Source organism: Chanos chanos, chromosome 10 (genome assembly GCF_902362185.1).
Source record: "Chanos chanos chromosome 10, fChaCha1.1, whole genome shotgun sequence".
Taxonomy (NCBI): domain Eukaryota; kingdom Metazoa; phylum Chordata; class Actinopteri; order Gonorynchiformes; family Chanidae; genus Chanos; species Chanos chanos.
The window spans coordinates 26,245,198-26,272,575 of record NC_044504.1 but is presented as its reverse complement, the minus strand read 5'-3'; the positions used below and the strand labels follow the sequence as shown (position 1 = coordinate 26,272,575).

The 27,378-nt window shown below is 39.7% G+C and overlaps 2 protein-coding genes across 2 annotated transcripts; one reads left to right on the top strand and one right to left on the bottom strand.

Moving 5' to 3' along the window:
• Positions 1 to 2,873: 2,873 nt before the first annotated feature.
• Positions 2,874 to 17,880, bottom strand: LOC115823487 (N-myc-interactor-like). Its single transcript, XM_030787539.1, has 10 exons — positions 17,836 to 17,880; positions 9,073 to 9,129; positions 8,389 to 8,502; positions 7,325 to 7,369; positions 6,873 to 6,989; positions 6,149 to 6,314; positions 5,182 to 5,288; positions 4,840 to 5,026; positions 3,392 to 3,495; positions 2,874 to 3,097 (listed from the first exon to the last, which is right to left on the bottom strand). Exons 1-10 carry the CDS (start codon positions 17,878 to 17,880, stop codon positions 2,897 to 2,899), a joined length of 1,143 nt encoding a protein of 380 aa, XP_030643399.1. The 3' UTR covers positions 2,874 to 2,896.
• Positions 17,881 to 19,896: 2,016 nt separating this feature from the next.
• Positions 19,897 to 27,216, top strand: LOC115823486 (kinesin heavy chain-like). The gene is made up of 13 exons (XM_030787538.1): positions 19,897 to 20,109; positions 20,417 to 20,563; positions 22,050 to 22,238; positions 22,651 to 22,768; positions 23,164 to 23,234; positions 23,367 to 23,476; positions 24,287 to 24,388; positions 24,484 to 24,544; positions 24,707 to 24,778; positions 25,479 to 25,583; positions 25,755 to 25,971; positions 26,272 to 26,427; positions 27,188 to 27,216. Exons 1-13 carry the CDS (start codon positions 19,897 to 19,899, stop codon positions 27,214 to 27,216), a joined length of 1,590 nt encoding a protein of 529 aa, XP_030643398.1.
• The last annotated feature ends 162 nt before the right edge of the window (positions 27,217 to 27,378 follow it).

Sequence of the window (27,378 nt, the reverse complement as noted above, 5' to 3'; positions counted from 1 at the left end):
CATACGTTGCCATGACAGTGGAAGAGTTCCAATCTGGTCTAATCCTGTTTACCAATCCTCGCCTGTCCCCAAACCCCGGAGCAATATGCATCAAATGGGCAAATGGCTGGTTTTATGCCGAAGGGACAAGCCAAGCTGATTTAGCCAACAGAAAGCGCTTAGACCATGAATTATTCACACCCATAAACCATAAAGCTTATTTGAATGAGAGTGCAAGTGCAAGTTAAATAATTTATGCCTAGAAATTTGTCCCGGTTGTCATTGTCACATATTATTGACATAGGTGTCTCTTTTTTTTATTTATTCATCAATTTATTTTTTGATTCTATAAAAAGGACTACATGGGCTCCACTCCAGCTGACAGTATTTTAATTAGCTACTTCTGTCTGTGAGTAAAACTGTGTGCTGTCAAAGACTCAAGGCACAGAGCGTCAGAACCATATGGGAGTCTGTCTATCACCCTCTATGTAATTTTTTGTTCTTTCTCATCATGTCATTGTTTTTGTCATTGTCGGAACTACAATATCTCTCTTCATTCATAGCAGACTTAAACGGAATATATAATACAAATAACTGCACATTCGTTCATTAGAAAATGTCAGTCTAAAAAATGCTGCAGAGGTAATAGGAGGGAATCTTAATATGATCATATTATCATTAAAACTTTGTATTGTGTTGCAATTTGGCCATTGATGTCCTCACCTCCTTCCTTTACCTCATGATAGTAAGATGCATTGCATGTAGGGACAGACATCATCATTTGATGTAAAATGCTTTCAAGCTATAGGGCAAGAAAATTGCACAAAGCATCCATGACACTGCATGAGTTTGGCTTAGGCTTAGCTTTAGTGTTACACATGCGAATTTATTGGTCTCTTTCATACTCTGGAGACATCCCATTCCTCGGTTGGGGCAAAAGCATCAGAAGTTCTTGCAAAAGGATGGGAATGCCTATAAACAGACCTTTCCTGTGAAGATTTTTAAATGTGATAAAGAACTTCAGAACCTTTTCACATAACTCATTCTGTCATTCCAATATATAAACTCATGAATGTGATGATGTGGGTAAGCCCACCATGAAAGCCCAACAGGGCAGAGCAGCAGCTTATGTTTGCATCATATTTGCGAAATCCCCTTTTTGACTTCAGTCAAATGGTTATCTCTGGTAATGAAAAATAAATAAATAAATAAAAGCCTGACAGCTGTGCTCTACTTATGCGTAACCCTTTACTTTTGTTTTGGTGTAGTCTGAGAATGAAAAATTCATACTACAAAATCAAACACTAGTGTCCATCCAACACGTCTCAACGTATTGCCAACTCACAGCAAAATAAATGTCTGAAAACCACCTTTAAAAAACATCTTAGAAACACAAGAGATTAATACACATTGACGTGTAAATACCATACCTTTCTTTCAGTTTCTGTTTCTTTGAAAACGACTGCTTCTGCTCACAGCGCCACTATGACATAATGTCATTGGACTGTACAGGGAAGCGAACCAACAGGAAAGCACCTAGGTTTACCACTGTGTACCATGATCTACTTTTGAATTATTATTTCTTGTAGCCTTGTTTCACATTTTATGAACTATGAATAAACAATTTAACTTCTTACTAACTGGGTTAGACATTCTGAAACAGATATTCCTAAACAGCCTACTGCCTTCAGAAGACCAACTGAACGTATTTCTTGATGTTAAGCATTGTTTGGGATATGGGATATTTATGTGTGAAATATTTGTTAATACATGTATACAGCTTTCATGACAATATGGTGGCAGGATTATGACCAACAACCAACATATAGTGGGATCAGTGCATTACTCCTGTGATAATGTGTGACCAAGCCATAGCATTCCAGTCCTTACAGACTTATCATTGAACTGTCAACTTTAGAGTTCAAAGCAGCTGTTGAAAACCGTAATCATAATTTCCTAAGATAAATATCCTGCTGAAATATTACTATAATTAATGAGGACCATTCAAAATGAACATAGAATCCGGAGCATTGCCTTTCCTCTTTTATTATGATTATGGGAACAAGAGTTAAACCAGGAATTTTCACCTGGCAAAATTCAATAATGGAGGGCTACTCCACATATCAACACTAGTTGTAACACAAAACAGTGGTGTTCCTGCTCTGTGAGATGGCTTTTGTAATCTTTCACCCTACATGAGTTTATGTGAATTTAAATGGGATATATCTTCAAAACAGGAAAACTGTTGTTGTCCCTGTAATTCAGTGAAATGACTTCAAAGTCATTTTTCCATTGTGCTTTAGCGCCCTCTACTGTTTTCATACAGCAAATGTCAGAACATATAAGAACCTGAGCAATTGTTCAGCATTAAGATTCACTTCACATTTCATATTACAAAATCTCTTGCAACCTAATTCAACTATTGTATGTATTATTTATAATCTATCTACTAATGCATCTAATAATTGATAACTGACCATATTGATGATAACTGATATATGATAATATGATAATATATATGGAAAATGATTTTTTTGAAAAGCAATATGTGATCTAAAACTTTTAATACCAGTTTTTATCAGGGTGAACTACATGCAGTATACATATTCTAAAACCCTACTAACAGGGAGAGAGGCTGATTAAGGATTGACACCTGTTTGATAACTTTTAAACGCTCAGTCTTTCTACTATGGCACACAGAGATTATTCTTGAAGTAACCAAAAGTTGTCCATGATGAAAATCACAAATTTCTCCCCGTTTTCTCTCATAGGCCATTCCCCATTTAACCCTAGACTGAGCCATTATTACTATTTATAGTGATTTTATGAAGACATAATATGACAGAAAGAGTAAGATAGGACCCCTAAGTTCCATTTAAACGCTGAAGCTTCACATACATTTGCATTGGTTTGGTGCTTATGCCTCCATCTCAGAGAGGTCTTCACTGAAGAAGGCTGTCAGCTCCTTCTTTGAGATGTATTTGATGGTCTCCACCTCTCCACCATAGTTGCTAGGCTTCTGGAAGTGGATCTCCAGGTGGTCCTGAAGATCCTCCTCATCCAACTCGTCTCTGATCCCATCCAGTAGGACTGTCCGTTTAGGCACCCCAGAAAATGTCTAGATGATATACCAGATTGTACTGTAAACAAGTAGCTCATAGCTATACTGTATTTACAAGTCATTTTTGTGTTACTTCTTATATTTCAACATCTCCAAGCACTGAATAACTTATTTTAGTTCTCCTCCCTCAAGGTCATAACTGTTTTTACTGTTTTCAAGTTTTTCCATTAAATATAATCTGTGTTACACTATACCTTCCAAGCAGGAAGTTTCCACAGTTTTTAAAGGTAACTGGGGAATGGGGATTCACTCTGAGGAAGTAATTGCCCATCAACATCGATGCAGTCTTACCTGAAACTTCTTTAGCTGGAAATCATAACTTGGGGCAACATCTACCATCACTTCACGGCCAGCATTAACACAGTGCTTCCGCTTGAGAGACAAGTTCTCAGCAACTGAAGGGAAGAAAATACAGATGACATTTGAGTCCTACACTGCAGACAAAACCTTGTTTCCATGACAACACATGATTTTTCTTATACATTCATGAATCAACCTTTCCAAAGACAAGACAGACCAACTATAAATTGGTAGGCTATATTTTTTTCTCCTATCCGGATCACAATAATACAGTATACACTACATCTTCAAAATGGAGCATTAAGGGGCTGTCCACACGACAACTGTGAAAATGGAGTCTCTGCGAAAACAGAAAAGTTTTGTGGCATTTTGGTTTTTGGTCCACACAACAGTGGCATTTTCAGGGCCTGAAAATGCAGTCTTTTGAAACCAGGTTCCAGAGTTTAATCTTTTGAAAACGCAACCCTTACATCGCTGACAGGCGAATACAGAACCGTTTGAAAATGATGATGACGTGGTCCCAGTTCACTCACTCGCTCTCATTCATTATCTAAGCTGCTTATCCTAATTAGGGTCGCGGGGTTCTAAAGCCTTTCCCAACATCCATTGGGCAAAAGGCAGGGAAACACCCTGGACATGCCACCTGCCCATCACAAGGCAAACACACAGACAAACACATTCATACCTAGAGGCAATTTAGTGTCTCCAATTCGCATGTCTTTGGACCGGGTGTGGTCAAATTTGGTCCTGGAGAGCCGGTGTCCTGCCGGTTTTTGTTTTCACCTCTTAGTTGCCTATGGATTTTCACCTTGAAAACAGGTGTGCACGCTCTTCAGCCAATCACAGGTTGTATTTAGTATGTCGACAAGAAAAACAGCAGGACCATGGTCCTCCAGGACCAGATTTACCCACACCTGCTTTGGACTGTGGGAGGAAACCCACACAGACGGAACATGCAAACTCCACACAGAAAGAACCCTGGTCGCACAACTGGGAATCAAACCCAGAACCAGCTTGTTGGGTGGCGACAGCGCTACCCACTACACCACTGGGCCACCCCAGCCCCAGCTTGCACATGGCTATTTATGTTTACGTGGTGTTCTTCTGTGGTGTTTGTACATTTGAGTGGCAGAGTTACACTGCACCTACTACCCTGGCATACATACATACATACATACATACATACTACAGCATTTTCACTCGTTTTTGCGAATCCGTGTGGACAAGAATGAATTCTCAAAATGTTGTCATATGGATATGAAACTTTTTGAAAATACAAAGGAAAAACGTCGTTTTCGAAACATTCCGTTGTCGTCAGGACGGGGCCTAATTTTTTACTGGTGGAACTGCTGAAGTGTCATTTTTCCAACATACTGAAAAAAAAGCAGACTTCAAAAGAAAAAAAACAAAGAAGAGAAAAACAAGACCCACAAACTTACCTCCAGTTTTGAGGAAGGTGATAATGCCCGTGCCTGTCTTTTTATCATAGTCCACTCTGTCCAACTCTCCTCCACCTTGACTTGGCTTGGAGAAGCTGATCTCCAGTCGGTCCCTCATGCGATCCTCATCTTGATTCAGAGGAGCTTGAGAGAACTTGATTGTCCTCTTGGAAACCTCAAGATGCACCTGTGGACAAAATCACACATACACACTTTCACGCTTTGTGCTGAAAAGGTTGTGAAATGACACTCTATTTTACGTGGAACAGACCACATTGTGAACGTAAAAGGGACTGGTAAATACTTTTGAAAGGTTCCCAATCCATTACACCTTATCATTACCTCAAATTTCACAGATGGGCCCAGGGGAATCTGTCTTGGCTTCACATCCATCTTGACTGTGTCACAGGCTACAGAGCACTTGGCCAATCTGAGGATTTGGTCAGCCACTAAGAGAAGGACCAAACAAATCTGCTTAGTGCTCCTTTCAATTTACCTGCCCATCAATTTTTTACTCAGCATTAGAGAGACCTACATGACAGATTCTCACAGCTCAAGTTCTAATGACTAATGAGATTTATTCTCTGCAATTGTAATAGTTGAAAGAGAGTGGGGACAGTTCTCACAAGGGGTTGGTTGTTACACTGCCTATTACAGCTAAACTGTGTAATGATGTGCATATTAAGCGTGCAAATTTCACCTTTAGTATATTAATCTAGTTAGTTCATGTACAAATGTAAACCAGTATTATATACCTGATATTATACATTTTTAACTCATTGGACTCTCTAACTTAAGAAACAAAAAAGTTCAGAAATTTCTTGATTTTTGTCAAAACCCACTGAGAGAAATATAGACACAACCAACTCAATGTCTCACAACAAGCAACCCAGGAGTGGCATTAGATGCTACAATTTGACAGACTATCTTTGAAAGCTGATAACTTTGTATTAAGTATACTATGAGGATAAAAGTGATGCCTATTTCTACCAAAGACTTTAAGAATTCCACTAATGTTGTAATGAATTTTGTTAGGGTTCACTGATGCTAAGAAATACAAACAAGAGTAAAAAGCATGGCAACCATTCCTAGATTACCTTGTGTGTCTTTAAATCTTTAATGCGTTTCTCATTTGTCCTGAGATAACTCAGACTTCAAATCAGTTGAAATCATTTGAATAAATATATGGAAGATGCGCACTACTATCAGAAGTATTCTGATGAGAAGACCGTGAGTGGTAAAGTGTCTAAAAATGGCTAAATATCAATGATGAAACAACGTGATGACTGGGAGCATGTCGGGTCAGTACCTTTCTCTTCTTCAAAGGTGATGAGGGCTTGCCCACCCCTCAGAACGAAGGAGGGTCTTTGAGTGATGGTGAAGATTCCTTTAATGTTTTGATATTCTTCATACTCTTCTTCATCCTTGACCGCCTCAGTGAACTTCACTCTTTTTTCAGGGATCACAACTCTGATCTAGAAGAGTTACAGTTGTGTTGCTGTGTGGCTGAACTAAAATGGATCATGATTTCTCTTTTATATGATTTCTGTGTTTAGTTTTCATGTTATGTTCCAAGCTTTTAGTCTCTGCTTTAGAAACTCAGAGTGGAGGTCTTTTCAGGATAACAAACTGCTCTCAAGAATATTTTCCTGAACTATCTCTATACATAATTTCCTCCCGTTGCGCTCTCTAATGTACTGTATTTTAACTAAAGCCAAATTCTACTAAAGATGTTAAACATGTAGCAAACTGACATTAACCACACAATCATCTCATTCATATGACTGAAAGGCTGTCAGATACTGTATCAGAGTTACTGAAATGTTTTTGTGTTCAGCTGCTGAAAAATCAGGAATAATTTATTGTTCAAAATAAATTTAAAAAATCATTTTAATAATAATTCTATTCTGCACTTAATACATCTCCATCAACAGGTACTGATGCATATTCTGCTACTTAATTTTCTCATTTATTCAGAAGAAATAACTGCCCTTTTGTCTGATATTCCTCTCAGCTGAACGTGCTGAACGTACCTTAAATCTTTGCTGTAGAGAAGTGGTCTCAGCCTGTTTAGCTTCGAGCTCCTGCTGCAATTTCTGGAGTTTCCTTGACAAATCCTGAATGGTCTTCTCAAGATCAGTGTTTTCCTTCTATAAAATTGACAGCGCAGATTTACTGCCTTATTCCACGAAATCAAAATGACTGAAATTCAAAGACTGTTACTACAGCTTTCCCAGACCGAGGAAGCTGAATTTGTAGTTAATGAATGTAAAATAACTTTGATAGTAACGCTGTGAAACTCCAGTACAAACACATATATTTGCTGTGTAATATATTGTGTTGTAGTTACTGTCATATTCATAGCCAGATCTATGAACATGAGGGTTGGCAATCAGGAACATGGAAATATTTTTTCGTTAGATCATCATAAGCCCTAAAAACTGATCAAGTTATTTCATACAACACGATAATACAACATTCCTACCTGTATTCCCTGCATTTTTTCAATAAATTTTTCTTTAAGTTGCTCATGGTGGCTCAATGGTTAGTGCTGTTGCCTCACAGTCAGAAGGCCCTGGGATAGAATCCCGGCCATCCAAGGTACTTTCTGTGTGGAGTTTTCCCCATGTTTGTGTGGGTTTCCTCCGGGTACTCCGGTTTCCTCCCACTGCAAAGACATGCATGCTAGGATTAGTACTCCTCTCGGTGACCTTGACCAAGGCTCTGGCAAAAAGACCTGGAGTTGGTCCCTGGGCTGCCCACTGCTCCTACCTCATAGTGTGTGTGTGTGCTCACTGGTGTTAGGATGGGTTCAATGCAGAGGCTTGTCAGAGAAATTATATGTTCCCTTAAGATAATCATTGTAACAATCATGATAAACACTGTAACAATATTTAATCATTGTTATAGGGGTGAATCAATGTAATCATTTGTATTAAAAGTTGTAACTATACAATTTTTTGTATTACAAGAAATATCAATTTCTTTGTGTTCAAAAAGAAGAGGTATGTGAGGGGGCCTCTGCCGGCGCGTTGTGGTCATTAAAAATGCATGCAGACGGTAAAACGTTCAAGGTTACATGGTATGTCTTATTCCACGAATGAGAGGGGCAGTAAAAACTGGTGATAACTTATGCTTGTTGTAAAGGGAAAATATGAAATAATGACGTATTGCAGAGTGGCTGGGGAATCTATGAGGTGGGGCCGGCAGGAGCACCCAACCAAAGGAATTGATAAGAATATGTATAAGAATCCACGCTTTGTGAGGATTGCTTCAGCCACTCCCGGGACCAGCTCCATTTGTTGTATGCTGCATTGAGTTCATGCAATAAATGTAGACTCTGACGACTTTGATTATTTATATTCTGAAAGTAAGTGAACAGCCTGGTTAGAATCTTAGCCATATCTAGCCCAGGCTGAGAATTCTCTCCCACAGGCTCCAGTTCACTGCTCAGTGTGTGTGTGACAAATAAAGTTCTTCTTCTTCTTCTTCTTCTTCTTCTTCTTCTTCTTCTTCTTCTTCTTCTTCTTCTTCTTCCTCTTCTTCTTCTTGAGCCTCAATTAAATCTGCTGGCTCCTTTTGGATTTGTTTCTTTTCTGCCTCTGAGTCCATGCTTTGCAGTAACAACGTGGATTTTTCTAGGTCTGCGAGCTCACACAGTTTCTGTGAGAAATGTTGTTTAAATTGAAAACTGAAGTATGCATTTTGAGAGAATTTTGAGAGAAACTGTTAGTCACATCAGTTTGTAAAATGTAATAATACATCAAGATGTCAACAAAAATTATTATTAATAATTATTATGCACAGTTCCCTGGTGCAGTTCATTATGCCCTACTCCTATCCTGAGGTTAAAAAAAGGAGGAAAATACGTAATCAAGCCTTTATAATGACAAGTATTTGCATAATACCCACCATGCATTGCTACACAAACAAGGAATGGATGTTTTTCAATATGCATTCTTGTCATTGAGAAACACTCAATGGCTCGCTCAGGTGAGCCATGCAGTCTATAAAGCATAAGGCTATATATGCTTTCGAAGAATGGGAATATTCCTTGTTTCACAGCTATCTTAAGCATGGCCACACGTTGATACACAAAATCTGAATTTATATGGCCCTATACTGTCCAAAGGCGGAAATTTGACGAAACAGGCTAAGTAGTCCTTGCTATCTGGAAGATCCAACAGGTCCTTAACCCAAAAGGTTAGTGAAATTAGTGGGTGAAGCAAGTACCTTCCATTTGTCCAGTTCCTTCATAGCCTCGGGCAGTTTATCATTGCTGCTGTGAAGCTGTAATAATAATTAAGTTATAAGATAAGAATTTAGTTCACCCTCTTGCACAAATATATACTGAATATATATATATATAAATATATAATGAAGTCCTTTATCAGGAGCCCTTGCTGTTCCAATCATTACGAGGTACTTTACTGAATCTCCTTGAAAATACAATAATAATAATAATAATAATAATAATAATAATAATGCAAGTTAATTTAGAACCCAATATCACTATTTATCATCTCAAAGGGCTTTACATGTCCATAACAAAGTCAAATCAAAATTATATTATCCATAAGCTAGAGAAAATAGATAAGTCTTTAATCTGGTTTTAAAGTTATGAAGAGAGGTAGACCATTCCAGAGGAAGGGAGAGCAGTTAGAAAAGGCTCGGTAGCCAATGGACTTCTTTTTAGTTCTTGTAACGACTAATAGTCCAGAATCTTGAGAGTGCAGGATACAAGGTGGGTTATAGGGTATAATTAAGTCAGATAGGTAGGCCAGTGAAAACCCATGTGAAATTATATATGTTAACAGGAGGACCTTAAAATCTGCCCTTGCATGATTTGGGAGCCAGTGAAGGGAAGCCAGGACAAGTGTAATGTGGTCAAACTTCCTTGTTCTGGTCAGGATTCTAGCAGCAGCATTCTGGACCAGCTGAAGACTTTTGGTAATAGAGGCAGGCAGCATAACAATGGAAGTTAATGTTGTAACTGAATAATGTCACCCAAAGGGAACATGTAAATATAGAATAGAAGAGGGACAAGGACCGACCCCTAGTTAAGCTCATGGTATTCAGAGGTCACAGTGTTATAATGGACACACTGCTTTCTCTCAGAGAGATGAGATTTAAACCAAGAGAGCGCCAGGCCATGAATGCCAATTTTGATTTTCCAGGTGCTTTAACAATATAGTGTGATCGACTGTGCCAAATGCTAAACTCAGATCAAGCAGAATAAGAATAGAAGTAGTACCAGCATCCATGGCTAATAAAAGATCATTAGTTACTCTAGTAAGCACGGTTTCAGAAGAGTGAAAACACCTGAAGCCTGACTGGAATATTTCAAACAGACTGTTAGAGGACATATTGGCTATAAGCTGAGCAGCTGCAATTTTTTCAAGTATTTTTGAAAGAAATGGGAGATTAGAAATCAGCCTATAATTATTTAAGGCTTCAGGGTCAAGGTTCGGTTTTTAAGTAAAGGCCTGATCAGGCTGGAGGGTAAAATGCCAGATTTAAGAGACATATTTAGAAGGTTAAGCATTGTTGAGCCAACGACTGAGAAAAGCTCTATGTAAAGTTTAGCAGGTAGGGGGACAAGCAGGCAAGAGGCTTGTTTATCAGTGTGCACCAATTTGGACAGCGCATCTAGAGAGACAAAAGAGAGAGAGTTAAACTCAGTGAAAAAGGTGCACATCCTGATTAATGTCAGGCGCAGTGACGGAGAGCGTGCAGGCAGTCTGATTTGATAAACTACTTTGAATATCACCACGAATTAAGTCTATTTTTTCGCGAGAAAAGTTCAACAAAGTCGTTTGCAGTAAAAGGGCTAGATTTAGGGGAGTGATTCTGGGTACGTTTAGATACGGAACGGAACCTTGGGTTGTTTTTGTTAAGGTTAACGATTTTCGAGTAATAAGCGGATTTGACTGTGGAGAGGGCGCGTTTATTATCTATCAGGCTGTGATATTCCACACAAAGTTCAACGTTCACTGCCTTAATTTCGAAACCCCCACCTTAACTTTGATTGTGCAGATGGTTTGGAATGTACTAAGCCTAATGCAGCCCAAACGCAACACAAAAGTTGTCGAAACAACAAAGACTGCCTTAATTGAACTGGGTAGTGTGGATGACGGCCTTTAGATCCCAGAAATCATGTGAATCACAGAATCAAAAGTGAAACTCAGTCTAAAACACAAGATAGTAGAGGCACTTTCAGTTTAATTTCTGTGTAATCGTCGTATGATTAAGAGTCCTCTCAGAGGATCCTCAACCCATTCGAGAGAGTTTGTTCAATCTCATGGCCAGGTATCTGGTTTTAGCACCGGTCGTATAGCGACTGGCTCTTCCAATGATAGATTAATGCAATTAACGCAGTATTTTAGGACATGGACGAGAAAACATTGGTACTAGAGGGGCTCCCTGACAATTTGGATCACATAAGAAAAAAGTTAGAGCTATACTTCAGGAACAAGAGAAAGTCCGGTGGGGAGATCAAGGAAGTTAGAGAACACCCTGAAGACACACGGAAAGCACTGCTCGTTTACATCGATGATGGGGGTGAGACAGAAATTTAAGATAATATTATGCACATTACAATGTACCGAGGAAGTGCCCAACACAGATACTATAATTTAGTTCATGTAAATAATATGTCAGTATGTTGTCATTAAATGTAAACTTATGTTTGTACTTCAGTGAGTTCAATGAGTTTTTGAGGAATGTGTCTATCTTTTCCCTTCTCAGATCTTAAGAGAGTGCTTGACAAAGGGATTCATAAAGTTGATTTAAAAAACAAAGGATTAGCTGAGTTAAAAGTAAGTCAACTGAAGGACGGGGGTCCCAAATCTATAAAATGCAGACCTGCACATCTACTTAACCCAGAATTGCAAAAGCAAGCCTCTGATAAGGTAAACTTTTTTTAATTATTCAAATTCTTCTGACACTATGCAATTAAAGTTGCAGGCTATAACCTAGTTTGCCATAAGTATGCGAGCGAGTTGAAGTTCATTCATTGCATTCCTTTCACCCTAGCAGTAGCGTGGTTCCATGGTGAAACACCTACATAATCACAGCTCATTCACAATCACAGACCATTTTAGCTAGAACGCAGAACCATCATCGCACTGGACACAATTTATCTGCCCCCTGCGTTTGAAATACGCATGCTAGTGCTTGATAATTATAAGGGTTGGAAGAAACAAAAATTAACTGATAAAAATAGAAATGATGAAAATGCACGAGAATTGAAAAATAGAGCGGTAAAAAAATGAAAAATAGAATGAAAAATTATCAAGTGATTTGATTAATGCCGATTTGATTAAAATAGTCGTGATATGATGAAAATAGAGCTATTTCATGATTTTCATTCATCATTCACAACCCAAAACTGCCATTTATCATTTAAGGAAAGTAGCCAAGGGTGGAAGTAATGAAAATTACCTGATAAAAATGGAGGTGATGAAAATGCATGTGAGCTGAAAAATAGAGGGATAAAAATGTATGTGAACTGAATAATAGAGTGATAAATTGTAAATTGTAATCCTTTTTTCCGCATGCTAATTTCACAACAAAGAGATGTTCTGTTGTAAGTGATGTAAGCTGTTGCTGTAGTGCTGAAGAATACTGTGAAAATATTTAGCGTTATATATTTAATCTAAGATGATATTATTTTTCTTTCTTTCTTTCTTTTCTTTCTTTCAATTTTTTACACTTTCATTTCTCTGCGATGTAACAGCCAGCATCAGAAAGTGACACAGGTAGGTCTATGACTTTTATTTTTTGTCCGAGAAACACATGGCGATCATCTCTCTCTCTCTCTCTCTCTCTCTCTCTCTCTCTCTCACACACACACACACACACACACACACACAAACACTTTCCTACAGTCTTTTAGGGTTCTTCTGACTTGTGGTTCCTATGAGTGCGTCTATAGGCTACACATTAAATATAATATGCTGCAAATATCATTATTGACAAAATCCACAACGTTAGGTTATTTCTAGAGGCATCAGCCCAATACCTTCCTCATCTTTTTTCCGCACCAAAAAACTCCATACCAAAACAAAAATTCAAAGGTATCACAAGGTAGGGATGGGACTGACGTTTCGACGCTTTGCCGAGCTTTCGGAGCGCAGACGTTTCGAAACACCGCTCCAAGGTGTGGTTCGAAACGCCCATGCCACGTGATAAGGGCTAAGCGAAGGTTCAGTGCGCTTCACCCCTGTTTCGAAACTCTGCACCCGTACTTACAGCTCCTACGTTTGATTGACAGTGTCAGGAGGATCTTTTACCTTATTGAGCTTCATTTTCCATAAGCATAATTAGCTGCATTCACTCAAACGTGGCGGCTGCTGAGCTGGAAACAGAGGACGCCCAAACCTCACCTTTATATCTATCATTAATTTCCACCTGTTCCCGTTAATCCGCCCTGATTAACAGTAAAACTAATGACTCGCAGAATAGTCAACACCAATCGCGTAAACAGAGTAAATGATTATCGATGTCATTTCTGTCTCTTTTCCACTACGACGGTGCTGGTGCCCGTGCCCGTGCCGGTGCGGAGCCAGTGCTGCCTTGGTGCCTTTTGAGAACCGGCCCGCATTTCCACTGGTTAGGGAACCGAACGCTACATAGTGAAAGTTTGGGTAATTTCCGTGGGGAAAAAATAATGTCGGACAGAACGCATTGCTTGCTCTTTATAAATTTACTTTTACTCTAGGCTTCCACACAGCGAAACACCTCACGAATTTTGTCCCAGAACTTTTCTCTCTGGGGGCAAAATTCATGAAAATAGTAAGTCTGTCACCTAGCTCAAAAGTTAAAACGAGTGTTTAAATGAAGGTCTGCATGAAGTGGTTTAATTGCACCAGCCAGAGCCGAGAGAGAAAGTGTCTTTTTCTACCACTCTGGGTCCGACTACGTTCATGTAACATGTAAACAACAGCCCGTATTGATGTAGACACAAATTGTTACTCATGCATCTTTTAATCATATACATTTTCATGCTACAAACACCCTGAGGGGTTAGTTCTCCAATACGTGCTCAGATAATTGCCATCCCAGTTAAGCAATTTCACGCTGTAGCTTTCGCTATAGCACACAAGCTTCAGACAATCCACGGCGTTTCGCGAGCATTAAAACGCCAGAATAGTGCAAAATAGACGAGCGCATTTGATATTAATATTTCCTGACGTCGGTCAGAGGGCGAACGGTTCAGTTATCCACAGATTAGGCCTACAAGAACGTGTGGGTAGCCTATAGCCTAACACATGCTACACAGTTCAGTAAAGAGAAATAATATTATCACGAAATGACATTGGTAATCATTTACTCTATTAAGGCGATTGGTGTTGATTATTCTGCGAATCGTTAGTTTTATTGTTAATCGAGGCGGATGAACGTGAACAGGTGGAAATTAATGATAGATTTAAAGGTGAGGTTTGGGCTTCACCACTACATGATGTTCCACAAAGAAGGTACATTAGAGGGGCACTTCATAAGCTACAAAGTACAGTCACACCCATAAAACCCATGTGGTTATTTATACCAGTAAACATTGTAGCCTTTTGTCAATAGATGATCCTCCTAAATGTCATGTCTTACACATGAAACTGAAATGCCAAGCAGCTGAAATAGCACCACAGATGTTAATAAACACGACACAACATAAAAAAAGAAATATTTGTTGAAACACACTGTTCATTACAGTCCCAATTTACTGTCTCTGGCAATCTGAAAGTTTTTGTTTCTTTGTTTGCTGTATGGTGATTTCTCCGAAATATGTATTGATCATATGCACTGATAGCCTGGCATAACCCACCAGAACAGTTTAGAATTTGTCAACGCTTGTCTGAATCGTTGTTTCGGAAAACAGCATTGTGAAGATGTGACGATCGCAAAAGTGGCCAGTAGGTGTCACAGTGGAGACGTGTGTCTGAATGTTTCGAAATTCCCGGCACAGTTGCTTCCAATGTTTCAGTATTTCACAAAACCTCGCTTTGCCCACCACTATCACAAGGTAAGAGCATGTGCAATTGCAAAGACTGCGATCCCCATAAATCCTTGTTGCCTAACCCTGCCCCTTCAGCTCTTTTTTACGAGAGGTAGGCCTATGTCTATATGTCTGCAGAACCGCAGAGCCGCAGTTTTACGCCTGACAGCAGTTTCATACCAGCAGGTGTCAGGCTAGTAGCATTTAGCGCATACGCTGATACTTTATGGTTAGAGTTAGGGTTAGAGTTAGACGATCGGTCATTGGCCTGAAACTGCTGGCGTGAAACTGCGGCTCTGCAGTCATGCAGTCAGACCCTTCAAAGCACAGTACTCCACGGCACGACTTCTACAACACACACACACTATGGTTGTGATTAGGGTTGTGGATAGAGTTATGGCTGCAGTATGAAGAGGGCAGTATCGAAGGTGGATGGTGTGGTGCAGATGCTGCTGGAAAGACGAACCACTGGATGCTATTTCTGAATCCCTGCAGTAGTTGAGAAAGAGAGGACGTTCTCGTCTCAATATAGAGCCGAGTCCTAACATAATTTATCCTCCGCTGTCTTAAGTTTGTTTTTCAAGCCTTCGAGTCCCCACAGGTAACCGCCTTGTTTTTGGAGAAGCTGATAGTTCACTGGAATGCGTGAGGGCTGTGGGATTTAGCGATTGATATTTTTCCCACAGTGAAACTGCTGCTGGTAGGGCTGCAAGCTTTTGCTGACTTGATCAAAATTTCCTCGGCTATTTTTTGTTCGGATTGACCAATAAATTAGATGCAGCCGAGTGGGGCGTTAAGGTGATGTGCCGATTCATCATGCAAACAGACTGTCTACAATTGCAATGACTTCAGTATGCAAGTGTCGCCTTTTTAAAAACCTTTAGGTAACCCCATTGTTTCGTAAGTGGTATAGCCTAATCGCTGCCATAAGCAAATTGGTGGAGTTTATAATTTTACCCCTTTATCATGTTAGTGGATAATTTAATTCTGTCATCGATAAGCAAACTAAAGCATGAAAGCAGAGTTAAGCCCAATTTACAGTACCATTAACTGAACAAAAACAACACAATTAAGTCACTTATATCACTCATTATATGCAATAATCGAGAAAATACTTTATCCTGCAAAAACTGGACTGACTAAACCCTGCTTAGTCTGACGATTCATTACATTTTCAGACCGCTACATACCTGATGTGTGACTGTGAAACATCTTGTTCATTTCGGCGCAGTCTAGCTTTGCTGCTCAGTATTGAAATGGGCATGGTGTCACGAAATTTTCGTTGCCGACCGGGCGCACCTCCAAAGCGGTAGGTCTTGTCCATCTACTCAACGATTTACTATTTTCTGTATGAATGGTTTGATCCCGTAAAACGTTGTGGATTACAGAATGATGCGCTACTCCATAGATACATACACAACTTGGATTCTCTCTTATCTATCATGACATCTTAACCGTTATTAAGACTGTTTCAAATATGTATTCCAGTGTAGAATTTAATAAGTGTGCGGACAAAAAAACCGAACCAGTAATGAGGACATAGTATCTCTAAATAATCTTTTACCCAAATCTCATCAGTGTCAGATTCCAGCTGCACACAGGTTCTAATCTCATTCTGGTGTAATCAATGTGATATCCTGGACAGAAAATGATTGTGTAGCTGGTCCTATCTTTAAATGTTTGAGATTACTGTAGTAACGAAATGCTACTGTAATTTGATTTTGTCTTAAGCGACTCAGTTCTGTTTCAATCCTGAAATAGGTCAGCATTTGCAACTTTGTACCTAGATTAAATTTTGTTAAAAAAAAAAAAACTCATCTATTTCCCTCTGATATAATTATTGTTATAAGGAGACGTGAAGACAAATGTGTTATGATGAAAAGGGAATGTCTTTGATGGAAAAATTATCATTCAAATCTGTTGTATGAGGATGTGCTAAATAAGCAGGAGGACAGCTGAAATTGTGTTTGTGTTTGTGTGCATGTGTTTGTTCTGTGTCAAGCTTTGGTCTGTTGCTGTAGAGGATGACATGTGGAATTTTGTATAAGGGTTTTTGTGTTTTCTCCCAGCTGTGATAGTGCTGTGACCCTTGCCTCTGTGTTTTGTTCTCTCTGGATATTGTCTTGAGTTTCAATCCCTGTTATGACTTACTGAAGTGGTAATCTATCCTACCAGCTATTTGCTCTGCTAGTTTTCACAAACAACAGTAATTGTCAGAACAGTAGCATCTCAAGATTGATGTAGGATCAGAAGACTTTTTTTTCTTTTCAGTTTGTACAACACAGTGAATTTTATTTAATTCTACAAAATTGTGTGTAACCTTCCTCATGAAGAGTTTTGAAATTGTGAAGTATGCTCTAAAGTTATATATCAGTCAGCTCCAAATTCCAATGCATTTGAAGAAAGAAGTACCCCTGTATTTCTGTACAGGGGAGCTGTACGGTTTAACCTCTCTCATGTTGCAATACAAAACTGTAATCATCTCTTTCTTGTATCATGTTAAGGTTTTATACAAATAAAGACAACCAATATGGAAATTGGACATGATTAAAATGCCTGTGGAGAGGTATGCAGAGCTTCAAGACTACACATCCAATCTTAAGACAAGTATACAAGTATCCAATCTTAAGACAAGTATTATGTGCCTAATGGCACAACAATATCCAGATGTGTTTGGTGATAGCCTGCACCAGAGCACAATGTATCATTACAAAACATCTCAGCTTTACCTTATCACCTCTGCAATATACCCTTAGAATAAAAGATTCAAAGTTCCTGAGATTAAAATTCAGAATGAACCATTTACAGTTCAACTTTGAACCTTCTTTAAAAGTTCTTAAAAGAGCCCCCAATGCAGGATACGTGTAGGAAAAAGAACCCAGTTTATCTGAGGGTACAGTGGATACTGAAATAGATTAGCCCCAAGTCAGTTTCAGTCTCCTGATTTCAGAGCAAGAGTCATATCTCTTTAAAGAAAGGAGAACAACCCTTGATTGGCATACCTTTGCCACACTTATCCCTTCAATCTTAGTACCTGTCTGCATCATGACGTCTCTGAGTGTTTTTATTCTATGAGTGTGCACTGCTATAATACGTTACACACTCTATATTCGTAGTATATGATATTAAATATTCATCATCATTGGTTTCATAATATTTAGTGTATTACACACCTGCCAGAAATTCGGTACAGGATAGGGTTTGGCAGTGCAGCAAGATTACTGTCTATAAGGATGTGAAGTGTAATCTCTCTCTCTCTCTCTCTCTCTCTCTCTCTCTGCCTCTGCTGCCCCCCCCCCCTTTCATCTCTATCTCCTGGTGAAACTTCTCCAGTGGAAGAACAGCTCAGTGGCAAAGAGCAGAAGAATTGCAATGCCACACCCTTAATTGATAGCCTGGCCCCATCTCCTGCACGACTGTCTGACTCAGAAAAGACTCAGTATGAAGAGTTAATCTGTAATTCGTATCAGCAGTTGGATGACCAGGTAAAAACAAATTAAAAACTATAGTGAACATAGCTGTATTCAATCATTCATTTTCTAAGCTGCTTATCCTAATTAGGGTCGCAGGGGTGCTGAAGCCCATCCCTGCGCACACTGGGTGAAAGGCAGGGAAACACCCTGGACAGGTCACCAGTCCATCACAGGAACATAGCTACATAAGTTATATATAAGTTATATAGCTATATGCACCTGAAGTGATGTGATTTTTTTTTACCACAGTAGCTATGGTATAGTGGGTGTCACAGTATGGTTGTGACCAATTTTTTAAATTCTCTCTCTCCCTCACACACGCACACACACGCACACATGCACACACACACACACACACACACACACACACACACACACACACACACACACACTCAAACCCTGCCTCACTATATGAAGCTTTTAAAGGCCAATCATAGAGCAGTTAAAGATTTCAGCATGAAGACAATCAGTATTTCCTGTAACATAAAGGGCTAATTAACCAAATAAACAGGCAACCTATTGTCTATTCAAGCTTTCATCAAAATACACAGTTACTTTACAATACTTTCCAGTGAGGACTAGCCCCCTCATAGAGAGCACTGTTTCATCTCAGATAGCTTCTGAATGGTTTTAGAATATTCATATTGTTGACAGCTGTCAGTGTGTCACCTTTTAAAGTAAATTAATTTTGTCTAATTAATGTGTGAATTGAATTGTACTGGAAATCTGGTGAAAAGGGATGGTTTTTCCACATTTAATATGCATAGGGGCTGGGATGATTGCTCATCATCTTTTAGACCAATAAAATAAATATCTTTTATCATTTTGTATATGGATACAATATGAAATACCTCTGCATGAACGAGTGGACATATAGCTAGTGGTGATTTGTCAGTATTTTAAGGTATTAATCATAATATAGCCCAGTGATTCTCAACTCCAGTCCTGTGGGTCCACTGTCCTGCACATCTTTGTTTTGACTCTTCATTATGACAGTTAACTGAGCTCATCAAGGGCTTGATGATTAATTGATCTGTGGAATCTGGTTTGTCAGTCCTGAGTTAAAACAAAGATGTGCAAGATAGTGGTCCCCCAGGACTAGAGTTGAAAATCACTGTTATAGCCTGTACAGAATACAAATATCACAGTCAGTTGCCAGCTGAAGAATGCAAAGATCAGGGAAATCTTAACAGCATAAAAATCATAATTTCATTCATCTGTGAAGATGAAACACCATTAAAGCAACACATTTGTTTTTCAGCTGAGTGCTTGAAAATGTCACTTGATACTTAAGAGCCTCTGGGATGTCAACATAGGAAATAAAAAATCACATTTTCATATCTTTGCAAGCTAATCATCTTAAAAATCCTCCATTTGAGAAATCAAACAGCAGCTGCTGTTTGCTGTGAAATACATATATGTCTCATTCTGTAATACTAAATCATGCTAAACTGCAGACAGCAGACTGTGTATTTTTTATTATTTTAAAAGGAGTTATTCCCAAGCTATTCAAACTATGTTATAGCCAATTAATATTTGTCTCATGCCTGTTCTCACATACATTAAATATGTACATCTGAACACATATGCATGCAGTTATTGGCATCGACACGGAGGGACTATGGAAGAATCGAAGAGGAGTTGTCACGTCTGCAGCTAGAGAATGAGGCAGCAAAAGAGGAGGTGAAGGAGCTGCTACAGGCCCTGAAGGAGCTTGCTATCAGCTATGATCAGAAGAGCCAGGAGGTGGAAGAGAGAGGACGCAACAATGAACAGCTCTCAGAGGAGCTGATGCAGAAGAGCGTAAGTAGGAGAGCAAAGGAGATCTCAGAACAAAGGAGAGGAAAGTAAAGGAGATGTAAAGAGTAGGGCTGTAAAGAGGGAGAGGAAAGAAGAGGAGAGGGAGAGGGTTAGACCTGGAGACACTGATAGTCACTCCTCACTATCTGGTGACTGAGTGGGTAAAAAAAAGCAGGTGTGGAGGTCAGAAACATAAGTGAAGATGGTAGAGAGAAGTTACGCAGAACTTCTTATCTTGACTGAGAGTGTATGTGTGTGGGTGGGTGTGTGTACTCATGTGTGTGGGCATATGTGTTTGTGTGTTTTCCAGGCAGCACTGGCGTGTGTTGAGAGGGAGTTGGCCCAGCTGCAGGAGTTGAGCAGCCACCATAAGAAGAGAGCTGCAGAGATCCTCAGTCTTCTGCTTAGAGACCTCAGTGAGATTGGCAGTATCATTGGCACTAGTGATCTGAAAGCTGTAAGACACACACACACGCACGCACACATGCATATCAGTGGATACTCACCAATTCAAAAAGTCTTAGTCATAAATGTTTTTTTGCTGTGTATTTATGACACTTCCGGCATACTATGTCATAGATGTGATTTCAAACTGGTCATTGTAGGCATTAGAGCCTGACTGATATATCGGAGTGCCAATATTATCAGCCGATATGAGCTACTTGCCAATGAAATGGTATCGGCGTTGATAAAGGCCGATACGTGACAATTAAAAAAGAAACGGAGAGACGGAGGATGTTATGAATGTGCTCGTTGTGTACTTTGTCCTCTAGAGGGCACACTACAACTCCATTGTTGGCAACACATGCGAAAACAACAAATGTCAACAATCAGCTGACCCAAGCAGAGCAGCTCGTGTCAGACATTATCTGTGTTCATGGTAAATTGATCACTGTCATGTGAAATACATTACTCAAATAATAATAAGCATCCCCCATCATCTCCTCTTAGCCCAAATAAACTTTACAACATTCATGTCAGCCATGCCTGGTTTTGCTGCAGTAATGTGAAAGCCCGAACCGTGAGTCAAACATCAAAATTACGTTAAATGTCAGGGTATTTGAGTGGTGTAGGCTAAGCTGTCGACAAACTTGATTGTAGATTTATTCATTAAACAGTACGGCGGTTCTAGCAAATAAACAAACAATGGTCCTATCATTTCTCCCTCCTTCGTTGTAAAAAATTTCTGGCAACATCGCTTGCAGCAGGTTATAATGCTGTCCATTGCTAAATGAGGTTACCCACAAAGCTAGCTAATGTCATCTTTATCAATTTAAAACAGCTAACGTTAATGCACGGTTTAACTATAGCATTTATCTTATTCTGCCTAAATGAAGCAATGGTAAATATATCTGCGACTCGTATGTCTGTCGGTGAATTGGAAATTATTAAACCGGAGGGGACACGTAAATAAACGTGAGCCGAACAAGTACCTAACATGACTTGGTAGTCAAACAAAGTTAACTAGATTCTCTTTCAAAGGTGTAGCGTGAAATCCCAAGTCCCAAGTCCTCGTTGCAGTGTTGTAGTAGTAGATGCGTTCAACAGCAGTATTTACTCCAGATCACTGTCAGATCACTCATAGCTTGCATTGGACAGAATTAAAAGCAAAAAAATAATAATAATAATAATTCTCTCTCTTATGTGTGTGTGTGTGTGTGTGTATACACACACACACACACATAAGAGAAAGAATATATATAAGAATATCGGCTGATATATCATTATCGTTTTTTTAAATCCTCAAAAATCGAAATCGGTATTAGTCTTAAAAATCCTGTATTGGTCAGGCTCTAGAAGACATCTATCAGATCTTAGGTCCATAACCCATGGGTATAAATCACACACTGTTCTTTCCCTCCTTCTCCATCAACCCACCTACCTTTCGTTCTTCCTTCCTTTTCTCTTTTTCCTGCCCCCCCTTCCTCCTTCCCTTCATTCAGATGAATGAGGCAAATGGTGTGATTGAGGAGGAGTTTACAATGGCGAGACTCTACATCAGTAAGATGAAGTCGGAGGTGAACTCTCTGGTCAATCGCAGTAAACAGTTAGAGAGTGCCCAGGCTGAAACTGCACACAAGATGGCGGCCAATGAAAAAGAGCTGGCTTCCTGTCAGCTCCTGATCTTCCAGGTAACAAAACTGGAGGCTATGCTTTGTTATGTAGACTACATTAAGTTTCTAATCATACCTAGCCAACTGATTCTTTATATTGTGTACTAGGCCTGCATCTGGAAAGAATGTATGCCCTGAAATTTAACCTTGTGTGCAGCACAAGGTCACATAATGGATCAGGATGGATCTAGATTAGGCCCAGTCATGACTCTTTTTAGCATTTTATGTGTCTTAAATAATTCTGAGGTTGCTGTATGATAAAATTCATGTCAAATTGTTAAAGTCCTTTTGTTCATCTCTTCATTCTGATGGGGTCATGTCCTCTGGAAATTTCTAGCATCCTACCCAAATCTAAGCCATAGCTGTCTTCACTCCTAGCCTGGGTGTTAAAGCTTATCAATCACACTGTGTTTGTCTTTGTCTGATTCAGCACCAGGCGAAGATCAGATCTCTGACAGACTACATGCAGAACATGGAGCAGAGGAAGAGACAGCTGGAGGAAAGCCAGGACTCACTGATGGAGGAGCTGGCCAAGCTCCATGCCCAGGGTGAGTTTCACGTTCTTCCTGTACCTCTTTGTCTTGCTCTTGCTTTCTCTCTCTCTCTCACACACACATACACATGCACACATGCAGACACACACACACACACACACACACACTTCCTTGTCACCCTCCAGATGTCCTTGCACAGATGACTTTATTGGCCTAATTATAGCCAGGGATTTATGTGCTGTTCCAAGAGTTCTCTATTTTTTTTATTGTCTCTTTTACTGCTGCCAGTATTAACATTAGAAGTCCTTTGACAATGTTATTGGCTGTGTGTTGCAGTAATGAAACTGATTTTATGGAGACAGCTGTATAACAATGCTAACATCAGCATTATGCTTCCATTGTGTGTTTTAAATATTTTGTAAAGACTTAATGTTGGTGGATCCAAACAGAAAAGATGCATGAAGTCTCTGTGATGGACAGGGAGAAGGAGCATATGAGCAAAATGCAGGAGGAGATGAAGGTATGGACTGTTCGCTCTCTCCCTCTCCCTCTCTCTCTCTCTCTCTCTCTCTCTCTCTCTCTCTCTCTCTGTCACACACACACACACATTGTGTGTGTGTGTGTGTGTGTGTGTGTGTGTGTGATATATCAGAGGACTCTGGAGGAGCAGATGGAGAGCCACAGAGAAGCCCACCAGAAGCAGCTCGCTCGTCTTCATGATGAAATTGATGACAAGCAGAGGACTCTGGATGAGCTCAAAGAGTAAGAGTCATAAAATCAGTACACATCTACTGACTGATTTTCCTACCCACAGCAACTTCTATCTGAGTATTTGTTTCAGAAGTTGCCTTCAGAGGAACATTTAGGATAAATACCTTGCTTAAGGGAACACTGTTAGTGAGCAGTTAGTGAAGACCTTTCACCAGCATTTCTCCAGAACATAGTCCAGTTTTTCACTTTCATTCTCAGGACTCGAACTCATGACCCTTCAAATAAGTGAGCTATTTTGCATACCTCCCTTAGTCAGCAAAACACTATCAACCTTTGAAAGTAGAAGACACCAGACAATGACAATGCAAAGCGTACACATCCTGTAACATTGTCACCCTGTACATTACAGTTTCATCCAAAAAGAGTGTAAAACCAGCCACTTTCTAAATGTATCATAATACCAGTCGTTTAGTTGCACAGTTTCAACAAGCCTAAGCAGTGAGACAAGATGTCCCATTAGCTGAAATCAAAATATTTGGAATTGACCTCTCTCTGGCTATGAGATAGTGAGTGACTAACTATAGAAGAACTGTTTGTTTTTTGCAGTGAACCAAATTCAGTTTCTGACATTTAAAATTAAGTTAAAATCACGTTTTGTGGTTTGTGGCAATTTAAAATCCAAACTCATGAAGTGAATAGCAGTCACTTCCAAAATGCTGAACTCATCACAACCCTAATGGTAGTGTTGTCAGAACAGGACCAGAGTAAAAAATATGACTGTAAAACAGACAGTGAAGTGTTATTTTAAAGGGTATTGTATTATAGTGTTGTTTATCAGACTAATGCAGGGTGCTCTCTCAGTCTGAACCAGGCTCTTCAGCTGGAACAGAAGAAGCTCATCTCCGACTATGACAAACTCAAACAGGAGGAGCAAGAAAAAGATGAGAGGCTGCAAAAGCTCATGTGAGTCTTACTGTAGTTTCTCACTTATTAACTGTAGATCTCAGGTCTGATATTCTGTAGTTGCTTGTCAAATTTTCAATTTTTGCATTTTATAGCATGTTGAATGTGAAGAGGGAGGAGGCCAAGGAAGATTTCAAAGGCCTGGACGAGACTGTGGTGAGTAGACTGCAATTCCCAGCATACGATGTTGTAATCCAGGAATAACTGTTGGTGTACCATTGTTGGGTCCGACATTGTTAGCTCATTTAACTCAGTTATTAGTCAGTCAGATATTGAAGCTTCAGTGCATGTTAACCACACAGTCCCTTTCACCTCCAGGCCAAGGAGCTCCAAACTCTTCACAACCTGAGGAAAGTCTTCATTCAGGACCTCACCACAGGAGCCAAAAGGGTGAGTGACATTTCCCAGGACTCCCAGGTGTCTCAGACTGACAGTCTGCTTACTCAGCCATTCTCACAGATGTCACTTTTTTTTAATGTGTTCCTATGTGGGCTCGACTGCTCTATTACAAAGAAGACTGATACATTACAATCTTCCTATGAGAGCTGAGAGGAACAATATTTTATCTGTAGGTGAAACATTGACAGTGTGCTCAGGAAACAGTGTTATGGGCTTCTATTGGTGTGTGTACAATAAATATATCATTACCTTGTTCATATGAAAACTGAACTGTATGACTAAGAAGGAAGGCATGTTGTCAACACACTAGATATTTGGAGAGCATCACTTTTCCATTCTTTTCGGCCACATTGTAAACTATGGTTACAGTATTGTAACCAGTTTAATGAATAGCTGTTATTGTATCCATGAATTCAACAATATTTAGGGAAAAAATGAGCTTAACTATTGTAATATGTCCATTATATACAAAGTGTTAACATACAATACATAAGTTGTATCATTTTTAAATCGTTATTTAAATTGGACATCTGATTACTTTATAACAGTATTATTGTGACTCTCAATGTATTAAGTGTAAAATGAAGTACTAGTTTACCTCTGCTGAGTGTATCATTTCTCTCTCTCTCTCTCTCTCTCTCTCTCTCTCTTTCTCTCTCCCCATCTCCCCCTCTCTTATCATCTCTCTCAGAGTGCTGAGCTGGATTGTGATGAGTCAGGTGGTAGTCTAGCTCAGAAACAGAAGATTGCATTCTTGGAGAATAATCTGGAGCAACTCACTAAAGTCCACAAACAGGTAGGTGGAATCTTTTTTACTCTCACTCAGTCATGTTTCGCTCTGTGGAATGGGTTGTTGGGGAACTCCTACATTGGTGACTGCATATATTAATTTTCTGTCCTTGTGCTACCATCTATCTTTCTTATCCTTCCTTTCTGTGATTCCCCCCCCCCCCCCCTCCACCCCCAGCTGGTGCGTGACAATGCAGATCTGCGTTGTGAGGTGCCTAAACTGGAAAAGCGTCTGTGTGCGACTGCAGAGAGGGTGAAGGCTCTGGAGGCTGCACTCAGGGAGGCCAAGGAGAATGCTATGAGAGACAGAAAACGCTACCAGCAGGAGGTGGACAGGATAAAAGAGGCTGTGAGAGCGAAGAACCAGGCCCGGCGGAGCCATAATGCACAGATTGGTTAGATCATTTTTCCCTGGAGTTTATTTACACACAGAAAGCTCACTTCAAAACTCACATGCTAAAACACTGTGCCCAGAAGAGGGTGCTCTGTATTCATTCATGGGGAACAGAGAAAGCATAGGCTTTAAGAGGGCAAACATGAAGGGATGCACACACCTTACATTTGTCTGAGGTGAGGATATTAGTAACACACATAAAATATGGTTTGAAATATTTTTGCCTGTTTTGCCAGAGAAAGGTGTGTGTCCATTACCTACAATATTTATTACTTTTACACCTCAAACCCATCTATTATAGCAAAGCCTGTTCCTGCTGGGCATCATCATCAAGTAGCCCCTCCCACATCAAGCTCTTCCATACAAGGAGGTGGAGCAGCGACCACCACCACCACCATCAGCAGCAGCAGCAGCAGCAGCAGCACAAGCAGCATCACAGTAGCAAGTGAAGGACAGGGTAAGCGTCAAAACTTTTAACCCAAGTTTAGGGGGAAAATTTTTTTTTTCAATATAACTTCACACCATAACAAGTATGAGTTGTAAAACCCCCTTTATATCCTTCACTGCAGTGTTGTTTAGCGAAATGTAATTCATTTTCACCTGACGGATATTTCAGTTTCTGTTTTGCTCTGTGAAGATTAATGACAGAGCATGAAAGACCTCCTCTAATAAAGTTTTACCAGCATGTGACAGGTCTGGGAATACCTCACAGGTTAGGCTTCTTGGAAAGGCATTGCCTGGCATTTGCACCAGTGCCAGCTGTTAGACTAAGATGGATGAATTTGGTTTGAAAGGGTACAAAAAGATCCTGTGTCCCCAAGGCCTCTGAAATCCATGGGAAACTGTGTGAACACTGAACAGTTTCTGGACATTTCCTAAGGATTTCTAGACATATATGAATGAGCTTTGGTTTCAGATGTGTTGAAAGTTTATCCCCTCTGATTGAACTGATGTCTGAAATCAGGTCATCCCGGTTTACAAAAACACACTCTTGTTTTAATTGAAGTACACACTTCTTTCATCAGTTTCTGCTTTACATGTGTCCACAAGGAGGGAGTAATGAATCCTCAGAGTTCTGAACAGGTCTTTTCTTCTTAATCTTTATCCAAGTCCATATTTAAAGACTGGGCCAGAATCAGTGGTGCTTTTTTGAGTAAATGTTTTCTTTCCATTAATGAAAAGATGTCTCCCTCTTTCTCACTCTGTTTTTGGTGCAGTTACGGTGAAAGTCCTGTCTCCAGAGTAGTACCTGTTTTGGCCATTTGGACTTCACTTACAGACAGACCAGGACTTTTCCCACAACAGGCTTGGCTATAAAGGGAAATGCAACAACTCCTATCAACTCCTTTCACAACCAGGACCTTGTATCATCAACAGCACCCAGGGAAACCACTTTCAGATCCATAGT

What these genes read in the sequence shown, in the direction of transcription:
- LOC115823487 (XM_030787539.1), bottom strand. Translation starts at nt 17,880, where the DNA reads ATGATGCAGACAGGTACTAAGATTGAAGGGATAAGTGTGGCAAAG. An exon ending in CAGATTTAATTGAGGCTCAA is followed by an intron (nt 7,370 to 8,388) that starts GAAGAAGAAGAG and finishes TTGAGCCACCAT; the next exon opens with GAGCAACTTAAAGAAAAATT. An exon ending in TCCAGCTAAAGAAGTTTCAG is followed by an intron (nt 3,098 to 3,391) that starts GTAAGACTGCAT and finishes TATATCATCTAG; the next exon opens with ACATTTTCTGGGGTGCCTAA.
- LOC115823486 (XM_030787538.1), top strand. Translation starts at nt 19,897, where the DNA reads ATGCAGTTATTGGCATCGACACGGAGGGACTATGGAAGAATCGAAGAG. An exon ending in GTCAGCTCCTGATCTTCCAG is followed by an intron (nt 22,239 to 22,650) that starts GTAACAAAACTG and finishes TGTCTGATTCAG; the next exon opens with CACCAGGCGAAGATCAGATC. An exon ending in AGTAGCAAGTGAAGGACAGG is followed by an intron (nt 26,428 to 27,187) that starts GTAAGCGTCAAA and finishes TTTTTGGTGCAG; the next exon opens with TTACGGTGAAAGTCCTGTCT.